The following is a 15873-nucleotide window of genomic DNA, read 5'->3' on the forward strand; positions in this document are numbered from 1 at the left end:
TACACTACGATTAGAAGCTATAATTTGATACAATTCAACTCAAAAACGCATGTTGTATTTGCCTGTAATTGGATCTACATCTTGCTATGCATGCCAATTATGTCACATACTCAAAATATATTATAAATATAAGATGTACATCTGTTGGCAAATCAAATAAATAAAATAAAATAAAATAAAAATAAAATGCCTATTGTGTAATTCAATGAATAACCAGATAAATATGAAAATTGATAATATTTTTGTTCAGGGTGAGATCTACTCCACTCCTATTTATAGTTTGTTTCTGTTTATCACCATTGTCGGAGTGGGGTCAATAAAACACAAAATAAACTATAAAAATACATTTATTAACTAGAGTTTAATATGTTTAATAGACTAAGCGTATGAGGCGGCTGGCGGCGGACGGCGGGCGGCTGGCGGGCCGGCGGGCCGGACGGCGGTCACCGGTGCGGCGGCACGAAGCCCAGCGCCGCCAGCGCCGCGTCGGCGGCGGCCACTAGCGGCGCGCGCCACCGCCACAGCGCCGTGTCCCGCACGGGCTGCGCGCGCAGCTCGGCGCACGCCTTGCTGAGCGCGCTCACGCAGTCGGCGCGGTAGTGCTGCAGGCGCGCGTGCCGCGTCTCCAGCGCGTACGACGAGCACGCGCCGCCCAGGCACGCCAGCGGGAAGTGGTTGTGCAGCGCTAGCACGCGCTCCGTCTCGTGGAACGCCTTCACGTACTGGCCCGGCTTGGTGAAGTTGCGCGTGCGGTACACGTGCTGCAGCATGTGCAGGTAGCGCGGCGCGCCCTCCTCCCACTCGTGCTCGTGCCGCAGCGAGTCCAGGAAGTACACGTTGGACGCGTGGTACGAAGAGCGCGGTGGCTTGCCGGGCGCGGGCGCGGCCAGCGGCAGCGCGCGCCGCATGAGCCCGGCCCAGTCGCCGTCCTCCAGCGGCACGATCACCTCATCGATGTCGAGCAGCGCGAGCCAGCGGTAGCGGTACATGTGTCGGTATAGACAGTCGTTGTACGGGATCAGCTCCATCTGCCGCTTGTGCGTCGTCTTCTTTTTGAGGTACATATGCTGCAGGCCCGGCAGGTTCGGCTGGCCGCCGGGCAGCGTTATCGGCGTCACCTCCGTCACGCCTATGCTGTTGTAGTAGTCGAGGACTTTGGTGATGTTCGGATGCACTTGCAGTTCATAGAAAAATATCTTGTCCGCGCCCAGTAGGCGAATCAACTCGATCCACTCGACGAGACGCACGGATAAGTCTTCGTGGAGGAAGTCGAGTCCCTTGACGCAGACGGCAAAGTCTTTACGCTCCTCTGGAACGGCTGGGCGGTCGTTGTGCACGCGCAGGTTGTTGGTGGCGCGGTCGCACGGGCTCGCCACGAGCGACACGGAGGCTGGCACCAGGTGGCGCACCTCAGCGGGCAGCACGCACGCCAGTAGGTACGGCTGCAGCACGCCGTCGCGGTAGTTGCCCCACTTGCTGTTCCACACGTACTTATACTCGAGGTTGCGCACCACCACGGGCGCCTCGCGCTCTTCGAACCACAGTTGGCAGTGCGTGGCCAGAGTGGGCTTGATGCGGTCGTGCACGGCGAGCACGCGCACGGCGGGCCCTATGCGCGACGCGTTGCGCGCGTCCATGTACGCGCCGTACAGGTGGAACACTTCGCCCTTGGCGCGCAGCGTCTGCCAGTACGTGTTGTGGAACTCGAGATCGTAAATGGAGGGGAAGGGCGCGCAGTCCTTCTTTTTGTAAAACTTGTTCTTGTCATCCTTGTGCCGGTGCCAGTAGGCTAGCGGTAGCGAGGGCAGGCGACGCTCGGCGTCGGCGCGCAGCTCTTCCTCGGTGAGCACGCGCGTGTCGGTGGCGGGCAGCGGCGCGGAGGGCGCGGGCGGCGAGGCGGGCGCGGGCGTGGACGCGGCCGGCTCGGACTGCAGCAGCAGGCGCGCGGGCGGGGCGGGGTGCGGCGCGGCGCGGCGCGCGGGGGGGTGCAGCCGCGGCAGCGCCAGCGCCACCAGCGCGCACCAGCACAGCAGCGCCGCCAGCCAGCGCGTGCGCGCCCGCCCCGCGCTCCACCGCGCGCACCACCCCCGCATGGCCTGCAACGCAACACACACACACGTTACTCTCCATCGTCTAACTGCTAACAGAGCCGGTATTAATATAACTTAGAAAATTATTAAGGGATGCAATTTTTTAATATACACAAATTGAGACAATTTGCAGAATACAGACTCTGATAGCAGTTTAAAAAAAACTATTAAGTAGGTACACTTCATTTATTCAATAAAGGAATGAGTTTGTGACACAAAATCTTAATGTATTTCAACGACTCCTAATTAATTCAAGTCGTAAGTAAATATTACATGACTTCCAAGTTGTGGATCAATCTGTGCTCATAAACCCAAATTTCGCTACATCACGTCAGAGAGCGGACGACTCCCATATCCCTTACTGAAGTAATGACTTTGGATTTCTCTTCACATTCCCTACGATAAATGCTTTAACTTAGATTTATAGAGCTTGCTTATTTTATGGAAATGTTTACGTCTGTCCTCTGGCAGATGACTGACATGAACATTGACGATGGACATCGAAAAGGTTTTACACGGTAGCACAGAATACATAATAGTAGCTAAACGCTAATAACGATAGTTACTCAATGGCTTGGGTATTTAAAACCACGCTTCGGATTTCGATGAGCTTTTTTTATAGATAGAGCGGCTCTTGTAGAATGTTTAAGTAATAATTTAAACCTTCCTAAAATCATAATCATTGGTTCTACAAAGGTAGTGTAACCAAATAAATTATGCGATGAAATAGACTGATATTTAAAACAACATAGCGACCACTTGCATATTTTATTTAGATAAAGTATCTAAGAAAGCATATAAGAAATAATAAGCCAGATGTATTATTACAATATAACTTTTTGGTGTTTTATCCAATTATAAAACACAAAATATAAAGATAAAAAGAATAAAAAAATGTAGGTACAATGCTAATCTTGTTATCATAATAATTAAACGTATTTTCTCGCTTTCTATAATAGATTTAATTATAATAGAATATTATATTATATCCATACTAATATTATAAATGCGAAAGTAACTCTGTCTGTCTGTCTGTTACTCAATCGCATGAAATTTGGTATAGAGATATTTTGATACCCGAGAAAGGACATAGGCTACTTTTTATCCCGGGAAATAGGATAGGTTTTATCCAAGAAATCCCACGGGAACGGGAACTATGCGGGTTTTTCTTTGACTGCGCGGGCGAAGCTGCGGGTGAAAAGCTAGTTATACATACATAATAATATTTTAAAGTAATCTGTCTATTAATTGGACAGTTTTAAGTGGGTTTGTAGCACAGAACATTTATATGTTCTGTGGTTTGTAGTTTCTCTTTTGGATTAAGAAAATTGCTTATTAATTACGATTACTAGGTATTATAAATGCGAAGTTGCATCGGCGTCACCGTCTTTATGTTCCTCATTTACTTACAATATATTTTTGTTACCCGCAAAGTGGGGCGATAAGTGGTTATGGCGATGTGGGTTATTGACATTCAGTTGGGAATAATGTGAATAAATTAGCCGACGTGTCGTCAATCGAGAGTGACGTAGAGCGTATTGTGCCGCGCGACGCCCGCCGCACCGCGCCGCGGAGGTCGACTCGCCTTTCAGAGCCCACTATAGTCCTTTTCATTTAGGATGATTCCTGTGACACTTCATCGTGTTCCGAATTACGTATTTTATGTTTGAAAAGTCAAAATAATTTTAGTGCATAATATTTTTATTTTATGGCGGCATTATTACCAAAAATATAAAAATGAAACATCTTAAGCTTATAAATCAAAAACAGTATTGTTTAGTTTAATATAATGAAAAATAAAATAAAATAACACAAAAATATAATACCTAACTACGCAATTCGTGTACATGAAATGGATCGTTGAAAAATCATAGAGTTGGAAAATCATATAATCGGCGCCCATCTTGTGATCGTTTGTCAATCGAGTCAATCGTCTGTACGAGTACGTCAGCCTTGCATACAAGTTGCATTTTTATTTTGATACTTTACGTGGTATTCTGTTATTTTTGCTAATTGTTATTGTTGACTTTTTGTTGCTGTTGTTTGCTAAGTTTCCTTAGTTAATTGTTGGCGAAATGCCGAAAAAACTAATTTTGGTACTTTATTCAAATCGATTTCCTTTCCATATAGAATATTATCGATTATCGGAAACAATTGATACGATTTCAGTAACCGACATCTCTACACGTGTCAAAAATCGATGTGTCACAGAAATCATCTTAGGTGGAAAGGACTATAGTGAATGTGCACTTATGTATCACGGCTACTAGCTGCACTCTATCTAAGGCTACAGTTTCTTGTTTTCCCGTGAGATTTGAAAAACATTTGCTTGATCGACTTATATTTATCACGACTACAGCCTTGCAAAACACTCAAACTTAAACAATAATATAGGTACTTAACTTATGTATTTTGTAATGGGACTTTAGAATAATTCAAAATCGAAGGTCAGCGTCGCATCGCTTTGTTGATAGCTGTGATAACATTTGCTTAATTGTAGGTTAATAACTCGTGAAACGGAAACCAATCAACTTTGGAAGCATACAGTGCAGAGCAGTCGGCTGCCGGACCGGTCCACGCGTTCGGTGATCGATTCATGGCATTTATAGTTTTGTTTATAATCTTCACATAATTTTAAGCATTTATACGAATTTTATCACTTGACCTACTAAATAACGATTGATTTATGATTTATTTCAAATTATAAATGTATTCTCATTATTAATTATCATAGATTGATACTAAATTTTATAATAATTATTGATGCATAAAGAAGACAACATTTTTTTGTATCCAGAAGGTGAGCGAAGTAGAGGCACTCTGGGTGGTATAATATTGTTAATAAAGATGAATAGACAAAAACTAGTAAATAAGCTTCGTCACGTCACATCGAGGAGAGTCACTGGAATAGAATTAAGCGATGTGCTTTGTCCTTAGTTGCAGTCCGAGCGAATCGGTCACGGCCGAGGAAGTACGGGCGGTAAAATGTTGAATATCATTTCCGAAATGATTTAGGCGAATACCAGTCTAAAGACAATTACATAACATGTAAATTGGTTTGCAGCGCGGCCGGGCTCGGGTATGCCATTAGAGGAATGTGCAAATGCGTCCGCGTGATGAGCATTCGCAAGTTAGTTTTATATCGCGAACCTTTCCGCTCTGCTGCGGGCCGCGGCGTGTCGTTCTTGTATCTGCGTCTCGATCAAAGGTTTCGGCAGCTATTTGTAGCACTTATGTATTGTTTTGATCGTTAACGTGATTGAGTATCTATTGTTGAAACATAGTAGGTATAATGGTTGAAAATTTGAAATCCATATAGCATCACTGTAATTTTTTACCCTAGGACGATTACAAGGCATTATTTGAGGCCATCTTCCTATTATAAATGCTTATGTTATTGCGACTGATGTTAACAATGTTTTTAAGATGTTAAATAGTAGTAAGCAATGTCTTTTCAGTCGCTTGGCTGTGTAGATATGTGGTAGATACTAAAAGCTCGAAGAATTGAAAATCAGTAATATTCTGCCTTTATTCTGCATTATATTTCATACGGTTTGCCTTACATTTATAACATTGTTGTAAATATACATTGTTTTCCGCATCAATGTCATTGATATCTAACATATTGCCCGTACGTGACGTTCCTTGAGTCGACCGTCAACGTGACCGGAGGCTGGAGGGCACAGAAGCAGCGGCTCGTGCAGTCACCGCTAGTAATCATGTTAGAAATACTTAGTTATTCCCACACTGCTCTGATTATTCATGTTTTATGTAACTTGCTTCGATTAAAAACATTCGGTGCATTTATTAATAGAATACAGATACCAACTTTATATAACGACTCACAAATAATGTAGGTACATAATATAATAATACTGCATTCGTTTATATGTATAATTTTTTAATTATAACTATATATTTAAAGATATTATGGAAATTTTTAAAGTTTTTATATATTGGTATTGGTAATTGAGTTGCACACGAATTGTCGGAACCTTGAAGGACCCCAATAGCTGGCTCGTCTGATCGCGGGTCGCGGCGTGACCACGAGTCGTGATGCGCGCTCACTGACATCATCCGAGGACAAGGAACACCGCACAAGGAAATAAACATGACGACATGACTCTAGCTATGTCTGACGATACTGACAAGGCTTAGGTAAAGCATCAATATTTTAGCTATCATTCCAAAGATTATCAATGCAAACTCGAATCGGTTATAAATATATCTACGTATTTGTTGACAGTTTTCCCAGTATTTTCACGTAGTTATTAAGTAGAGACATTCAATTAAAGTCCTAAAATGAATTCTATTTGGTTGAGACAGTTTGCAATGTGTTTGAGTATGTGTTGTCGCAAGAGCGCGCGCGCGTGTCTGTGTGTGTCCTCTCAATCGCTTGTGACGTGATGACATTATGACGAAAGTTTCACTTTCAATAAGCAAATCCGCTTCGATAAGTACATTATTATTTTACATGACAATATGTTGTTGCAGTATATTCATTTTAGAAACTTGGCTTTTAACTTATGTGAATGAAAATCCATCACGTTTCATCTGTCGCTACAACAAATACTTAATACGCTTTCGTATCTCGCACGGTATTAGCACAGGTATTAGCATTTAGCACGGCAATACAACAAGTAAATATTAGCGTGGTATTATCACAACATTACGCTCGTCTGACGTACATTTTGGCTGACATTCCCAATGTAAAAACAATGTTGCAAAAGGTTGACGTCATGACCTTAATAAAACTTATATGTAGTACCTACCTACTTAAATTACCTACTGCAGTAAAACAAGTGGTCACTAAGAAATACAATAAGTATATTATAAATACCTAATATGTTTTGGAACTAAATAAAATCAACTATAACGCGTGTTATCAATAATTCACATTATAATTAATATCAGGAATTTGTAAAATACAACAAAAACAGCATATAAATCACATTTGCGAGCGCAGCAGACATATTGTGTAAAATTCAAATATAATTAATGTAATAAATATACCGTATAAATTATAATACAGTACATATTATGTTGCATTATAATTTAAATTTTTAAGAGCCATTTCTAAATTATCACGCAAAAGAAATAAATAAGAGAAACACGAATAAGCGCGTCGCTTGGCGAAACCGCAGGGGTCAGCTTGCTTAAATTAAAAGAAAGACATACTGTGGACATACTTTATTATATTTGTATGATATCATGTGTGTGCCGCGAGTCCGCGACCGCTACCATGTGGCTACGAATTGCACAGATTAACACATACGTTATGGAGAGTAAATGAGTACACGCTGCTTCCTACAGGCTAATGATCTTCTCGGCTCTGAGATATACATTAATACTGTATAATATTATATTATGACTACGTATGCACACATATAGTTCTAAGTCAGTGTGCGAGTCGCGAGCGAATTGCGCGTCATCTCGATATATCACCCATGGATCAATGACTCATTTAGGATTATTTAAATATACATATTAACATAGGCAATAAGCCATTAACAATGTAACATGTATCGTGTTTTTGAGGCTTTTAATTTTAAATACCAATGTTTGTAAACCGGAAATTAATGCTTATTGCACGTTCAATATTACATGTTTGTGGACGGCCTTCGAGTGAAAATCAAAAAAAATAGGTAAGTGATAGTTTAATCGATAATTTGTAATCTTGCAAATAAATGTAATTTGAATTTGAATATACACAATATTAGGTATTCATTGCTATGGTAATCCACATAATATTATCATTTAGGTATACAATATCGCCAAGACTAGCCAAAGTGACGTTTATTATTTTCACATAATAGAAAAGGAAGCGATGTCAATAAAGAATAAAGTAATTTAGTCACATCGGTTAACCTTTAAAGGCATCATGAAGCAGTGTAACCCAAACCAATCTAAATGTCACAGCCGTGTCGATGCGAGCTGGAACCGGGTGCATCAGCACACGTGCCAGCGCCGCCACGTGATCCAAATCAATTACGTTTGAAGTTTCGACTGAATTGCGAAATAAAATAATTCGAGCGCATTAAGAGTGCATCTGTCAGGATTGAAGTGACATGTCGACGAGGAGCGGCAATAAATTGCCGGTTGGCGGCGCTCCAGCGGCCGCCGGCACAGACACGCGGCTGCACAGGGCGCATCACTCAGTTACCGCTCAATTAATGAGCAAATCGTACAACAAAGCTGCTCTTGCGTCTTTATAACCTCTGTAGTCTATACTAGGAGCTTCATATAGTGGACTTAATGTGTATTTGTGTACAAATAATTCTAAATACATACCTAAAGCTCGCGGTCAGTGTTACATATTATTATGACAGACAGACATGGCATATGCACATTAGTACATTGCTATTATTTTGTATATTGAATATGTCGAACTCGAGAGATTCAATATTAGACTAGAGTAGATAATTTTTGAAACAAAAAAAAATCGCATTCGGATGAAACCCATTAGAAAAGGAGGGGAATATGATGAAAATAAAAGGAAAAATAAATTACGGTCAATCCGAGTTCGGGAAATGGGAGGGGGGATGCTTTTATGAGAAAAAAATGGTCTCTCTCGATTTCCGACAAAACTACAAGTCCTACGGAAAAAAGTTCAATGGCAAAGTTGTAGGAAATAAAAAGTACCACCATAGTAAATGTTCTCAGGAAATGCATACAAACAGTGTGAAAATAAGCTTTTACTAAATCAGGCACACTTCTCAAACTACCTGAAATGTTTTTATCGACATCATTTTGCTTTTGAATATGCTGTAAAATATTATACTTAGAACAGATATTTTTTTTTTTCTTTTGAAATATTACCGAAAAGCCGATACAAGATAAGATATAGAGTTCGAGAAGTGTGCCTGATTTAGTAAAAGCTCATTATCACACTGTTTGTATGCATTTCCTGAGAACATTTACTATGGTGGTGTTTATTTTTTTTACACCATATGAAAGTAGAGATTTCAATGAATAAAAGGCTCCCCAAGTTTTTGAAAAAAGCTGATATTTTGACGGGTGACTTTTCGATTGAAAATTAGGTTGTTTTTTTGGTATTAATTCAAAATAAGGCGAAAAAATAAATATTTTCAATCAAATAAATTACAGTGTATTTGGGACATAATAAAGTAAGTTTCTACCAAATCTTTTTATTATTTTTAAAGGCTTCTACCCCAGTCTATAATGTGCTTGTTATTCTATAATTAAAAAGAAAAAACTTAATATAACTCGCAAATTCCTAACGAGAAATCAAATTGTTTGTCTGAAACTAATAAATTTTAGAGTTATTCATCTAACGCGCATTGTAGTTGTCATTTAATTATTATTCAATTTTCCTTTTTATCGAATCGCGTGTCTTTACTCGCACAATAACTGGCGAGTGGCGAGGTTCTCACAAGAGCACGCGGCCACGTAACGCCGGGTGCCAATAAATAATCCCATTGTGTCAATTTACTGATGCACTAAACCCATCTGTGAAGTAACAAGACAGTACATTGGTTTTGATTACATTTTGTTTTAAAATTAGATCAAATGAGATTTCATACATCATAATAGAGTGACCTACATGATGTACATGCAGATTTTGCACCTTATTGCATAGGTACCGCAAAAACTAGATGTTAGATAGTTATAAATCATATTATCTCCCCTAAAAGCTTATGTTTATATACAAAGAGCTTTGGAGGACGAAAGTGTAAAGAGCACTGGAGTCTGGAGCGGCTGTAAGACGTTCTGCAGCTGCATTGTGCGGGTCACGCAGCCCGCAGCCCGCAGTTCGCAAGTACTACAATGTGCTAAGGGGACCGGTTTTCAGCGCGCTTCCGTCTTTGGTTAGAAAACGGAAAGATTTCTACTCGCTCAATAGCAATGTTGGCTTTCTTTTGAAGCAAATAAAGAATTTACCCTACTATCCGATCACGCTACGCTGTCACATCTGCGAAATGCGAACCGCAGACGTTTAACGCGTTTAAATTAATAGTGTGACGTCACTTGATTTTTAAAATTATCGTAAATTTAAGAGTCAATAAGATACCGCTATAAGCGAAGAGGCCACTGAACTGTAGTCTAAATATATTGTGACGGCAAACAGTGTTGTTTGGTTTGTGTGACGTTTACAGTTTCTTGAATGATCAAAGATACTTATTAGATTCTTGTAAAAATTACTACCTATTCATTTATTGACTGTAAATGTAAACCAAGTGTAACCAATGACAGCCGGTTATTCAAATGAATGACAACAAATCGTCACTACTCGAATTAATGTGTTTAGTGATAAACTACTGCAATCGTCGTTGGTTATAGACATAATCTTTGTTGTTACTGTTAAAGGAGCTATGACAATTTGTAGTTTTGTTACAAGACTAGTTGAGGTTTTTTAGCCGCAGAAGATCGGATGCCAACGAATGATTTGAATAAGAATTGAATTCAGAAGAGCCGTGCACGAACGTGGCATGCCGCGGAGAGATGCGGCGATTGTACATATTAATCAGTCGCTAATGCAGTGAAAATCGAGCATTAGCAGCCGCGCTGGCGACGCCCAGCAACCAGTGAAAATGAAAGTGTTATTACTGAACATTGAGTATGTAATATATCAAATTACATTATAGAGAACATTCGATGCACGTTGTGGGTTGCGACCGAACAGCGCCGCCATGTTCGAAGCGCCTGCAATGTCTGAAGACCCGTAATTAAATGCTATTTCTCAAATTGCTCCCAGCATGATTTTATGTTTAGTACATTATAAATTTTAATGATTTTAAATTGTTGCTCTTGAAAATAAAACGAGTTCGAGCGGAACGTTCCATTGCGCATTCGAGTTCCAGTTATTGTTTGTGAGGTTTTCATTAAATTTGTAATTTTAACTAGAATGCGTAATCAGTGAGGTAACCGCAAACCTATATTTACAAACTGCTGAATAGATATCTTCACGACATGGCTTTCTATAATGTTGGATCCTAATTAAGAAGAATTTGATGCTTCTATAAAACATATAAATATTTAAAATAAAAGATCATTGACCTGATTGAAGCTACTCTTACCTACTGCAAGTCGCTTCCCTGCAGTCATTAGAATGAAGTAGTGCGTTAATTTTATCTCAATTTTGCGTTTATTTAGTTTATAACAGCTGTTCAACTGTTCTTCTTCTTATTATATTCTATTTATATGTTTACGTCTTACCTGAGTTTTACGTATTTATCATACAATAAAGCTATATTAATAAATTTGATAAACCTGTTTATGTGCTGTCATTAAAAGTAATATAACGTTACTTGATGAGTGTGCGTTCACCCGTGTGCGCTTCAATTTGGGACAGAGGCTAATGGTCGTAAATCGTAATGAATTGGCCGCTGACTAACTCCTCTGCGCCCGCGCAGATCAGCTCGAATCAGGTCAAAAGACCGAAACGCTTGTACTGTTCGACACAAACAGCGCGACTCTATACAAGTGATCAAGCAAATAAACTCTTGTAAGAAGCGAAAGATGTTTAACGCCCTCTAAAAATACCGAAATTTAGAAATCTTTCGTACTGTTATGATACCTTTGAACTTAAGGCGTTACCCGGCAATTTCGACTATGTTCAAACTCTATAAAGTCTGGTACAACATAAAGCACAATACCGAAAAAAAAAATATAAAATAGGATGGTCTTTGATCTTTAATTGCTCGCGAGGACTTTTTTCCAAAGTTATATAGATTTCTAGAAAAAAAATGTGCCGTGGTCATCGATTTTTCCGCAAATACTCTATAAACTTCGTAACCTGCTGACTTAGAGCTCTGAAAATTTTATGTTTAATAAATTATCAGTTACACAACAATCCCTGACGAGGATTTTTTGTTTCACTGATTGGTATCTTTTTAAATACAAAATGCGAGGAAAAAAGAAGGTGCAGCGGGAGAGGTTTGAGATCCGTCAAGTATGGTCAAGGTTATTAGCGCATGTATAAGCCTTAAATAGAAAGTTAAACAATAAGGCATTTTAGACTTTAGATATAATGTTCAACGTTGCTCACTTCATAAATATTAAACTAACGCGAAAACTTACCGAATCTATTTTACGTATGAAACAAGGCTAAGAATGTTTAGTGGAAACCTTGACAGAGACGTAATTATAACAGTAAATAACTTCGTAAATAATTTAATGTAATTCGGAGCGAATTAGCGTGAAATTTGTATTGAAGCAGATACAGCTGCGTATTGTTTGGCGAGTGATTACGGAGGAATATTATCAACACAATATGGCATTGTTTCAGTCTTATCATTCATATCAGATAAACGTAGTAACTAATTATACTAGCAAAATTATTATGTATTATGATATTATCACAGTATTACAATATTATGTATTATATTATGTCAATAAGTTACAGTTGTCGGCACGTAACTTGACCACTTTTTAACGTAGTGCAGGGGGAAGCTTGCGCATATAAAAATGTACTAAAACTTGATGCGCAAACTTCCCCCACCACGCTTCTTTTTTGCCAAGAAGTTTGCCGGGCGCTATACCATAGAATAATATTATATCATCGAGATAGAATGATGTATTATATTATGTTAACTAATAACGACGAAGTTAAGACTTACAGCGTCCAGATTGAGTTCAAGCAAAAAGCAGCAGCTGCAACGGCCGAAGAAATGCGTCACTGAATGTGGCCTTGTCGCTTGTCCGTTTTGTTGTTCAATTGATAATATTAGGTACGGACACTTGCAAATTAATATTGTAACAGTAATTTGTAATAATGAAAAAGCTTTTTTAACAATAACCCACAAATTTTCAACTAAATTTTATTGTTGAATCTATAAAGTCGATAAAACTTATGTTTATTCTGAAAAGAAGAAACTTTAACAAATACAACATATCAGATCGATTCTTTATAAAATAATGAGAGAGAATCACAGTGTAGCGACGACAAGCCAATTTACGAGTTACCGAAATATTTCAAGTGTAGTACCTACTAAGAAAGTTCCCACCATAGGTTCACACGGTAACTCGTATATAAACAGTTCGTGCGCTATGCATGGACAGTTAAGGGCTTGTCGGGACGCGGGTTGGTCGCATTAGGTCGAATATTAATTACATACGAATATATATATGTAGTTAACGAAATATAACCTTTGCGTAGTTATTCATCTTTTATTACACCCGCACATAACAAGCCCCTACAACAGTATTGAGATGAAGGGAAGGATGAAATCAGCATTTGTATGAGACGCAGTTACCTGGCCGACTGCGCAACACAAATAAATGGAAATGCCACTTGATGACCAACATTCACTATAGGATCGTGATGAATGCCTCAATAACGATCTATTTTGCATACAGCAAAAGAGGGTATTTTACAGATTATTACAGATATAATACCTACACTGTGAACGTAAAGCTGTGCTCATCTTGCAAGTTGCACATAATAAGAGCAAAGTTTAAAATATTTAAAAGTAATATACGGTTTTATTTGGATTCTTAAAGATAGAACGCAGTTCGCAACAAATTACACAGCAAATATTCGCTCTTGGCAGGGAATTGAGAATATAAATGCTCTTGAGCAATTGCAAGCTAACAACAACTGTTTGTCGTGAAGCTTTCACGTACATTGACCGCTTAGCGATCGATAAACTTTAGTTATTGTGTGAGCAGCGCGCAATGTACTCGCATCACAACGACACCACGTGGAGCTGCGCCAATTGGGCCACACCGTCATCGCCAATGATACACTAACCTCATTTGCCTCAAAATGCATCGTCAACGACTCTTTCAATAATCACTCTTCATTGTAAATTATATTGCAAACGATTGCTTTCAACTGCTTGTTATTGCAACAATTGTGATCTTTACCAATACCTACATGTACATTGTACGCCACATCTATTCACTTTGTGCATGACTTGATGATACCGAAAACTATGCTAATGTAGATTCTGTTTTGACACAAGTGAGGACTGTTGTAACTATAATTACGAGAATCAGTAAGTATAGATATAATAACAATAAAAAAGTGTTTGTTTGAGTCGGTTCGGCTCGGTCCATCGGAGGCGGAGGTCGGGAGACAGGCGCTACTGCGCTCGCCGCCAGCCTTGGCTAAATTTGTGTTACATCTGAAATGTATGTAACATTTCATATTGGCTATTCTGTGCTCTGATAACTTGCGATTATTTATTGGTCTAAATGAACTAGCTTATTTCAACTCGAACAGAACAAAAACATAATAGAGATTTTAGGTACATTTGTAATTACGTATTTGTTTTAGCTGTTTGTGTCATTGTATGATAGTACATATTGGCGCGGAATAAAATATTGTATTTTAATTGATACAAAAAAAAACATGTAGAGCACAATATGTAACGCGGCAGAACTGGTACTGCCGCCTTTATAGTTTATTTGGATTAAACGTGTTTAAAAACTAGTACTTACACCTCTTTTAATTCCTGTTTTCGAAAAAAAAAACACGATCCACGCGACGATAACAAAGTTCTCTTGCTATTACATAATATGTATAATAATAATGTGTAGTTAGTGATGAGTTAGTGTTCGTCTGTGAGTGGTGACGTCAAACAGAACAAGTGCACTCGATCGTTACGTAGTTGTAGTAAATTAGTGAATAGTGATGTCTTCATACTTCCGTAGTGTTTCAACTCGCATAATATATCGATAACGCACTTTAAACACATTCGGACGAATATCAGCAACTTCCGTGACAATTTGTTTTTAAAACAGTAACTTACACTGCTTACGTTAATCATTAATTTATTATATGTAATTTTTGTTTCTTGATACACATTTCCGCAATAAGTTTTACATAATACGACTGCGATATATGCAGAGTCGATAGCCATGTTCAAGTCGTAAGCTGAATCGTTTTACATAATAATGTTTACACTTTAATGTTCCGAGCTTTTAGTGTTGTGTTTGAAGTAAACAAATACCTGTCCGAGGTGTGCAATTAGAGCATCGAATGTGATGCGTTAATTGTAGTTGTCGCTTGGAAGGACATAATATTTCAAAAATAGCGATTAGTCCTCGTTACAAATGATAGTATCGAAGAGTATTGATACAGTGTTTATTACATTAACATTGTAAAACTTTTGTAATAACATTATTGACATGATCAAAATTAATATTTTATTAATATATTAGACACAATCGTCAGTCGAGAGTGAAGTTGTTATTAATTGAAATTGTCGTTTGAACACACTGCACATGAATATATTGAAATTTGAACACGTGCGTTACGAGTGGGGAGTCGGGAAGAGGTTGTTAGCTATTTATAGCTGTTGTGTACATCGAGTGAAGGTCTTCAGTTAATACCAACTACCCAGTAAGTGCTGGCTTATGAATAGGAATTCGGTGTTGTCAGAAGGGACCAGCCTTTGTGTGGAATGATTGAATGTAAACGAGTTTGAGCTTCGTAATACGTGCGTCATTGTTCACTAAGGGATATTTGGAAGATCAGACAATACGAAAATACAGTTACAATGTTAATAAATGAATTCCAACCTGAGTCATTTTCTCGTCAACTTCTAGAACAGGGGATTACCCGCTCACTGCATAAAACAATCCGTGTTTGTTTACCTGAAATGAAAAATAAAAAATATTAATAATTTTCAAAGTAAATATGTTTTTCATTCGAAACATTCTTTAGGTATTGCAACCGCTTGTAAATAAACATACAGCTATTAAAACTAAAATTAGTCTATCTAGAACGATACAATCGAAAGTAAGTTTCTAAAAACCCGTTCGTAGCATTGATGTGGCAAGGATAATTAAAAATTTATAACATTCAAGTCTCTTT

The 15873-nt window shown here is 38.8% G+C and overlaps 1 protein-coding gene across 4 annotated transcripts in view; it reads right to left on the minus strand.

The window, feature by feature from the left end:
* Positions 1-329: 329 nt before the first annotated feature.
* LOC149898827 (uncharacterized) overlaps positions 330-15873 on the minus strand; it is a 33410-nt gene continuing 17866 nt past the window's right edge. For 3 of the 4 annotated variants that reach the window (XM_090114711.1, XM_090114710.1, XM_090114709.1), the window contains exons 2-3: positions 15579-15653; positions 330-2096 (exon numbers count right to left, since the gene is read on the minus strand). In XM_090114711.1, coding sequence (XP_089970837.1) covers positions 444-2096; positions 15579-15587 — 1662 coding nt within the window. In that variant the 5' untranslated portion in view covers positions 15588-15653 and the 3' untranslated portion in view covers positions 330-443. The remainder of the gene's footprint in view (positions 2097-15578; positions 15654-15873) is intronic. The other variant, XM_090114712.1, reaches the window with a different exon arrangement.

The sequence above is a fragment of the Colias eurytheme genome, chromosome 21 (genome assembly GCF_061535395.1).
Source record: "Colias eurytheme isolate Ceu_HAF_F1 chromosome 21, ilColEury1 Martin Lab GWU primary, whole genome shotgun sequence".
In the NCBI taxonomy this organism is placed as follows: domain Eukaryota; kingdom Metazoa; phylum Arthropoda; class Insecta; order Lepidoptera; family Pieridae; genus Colias; species Colias eurytheme.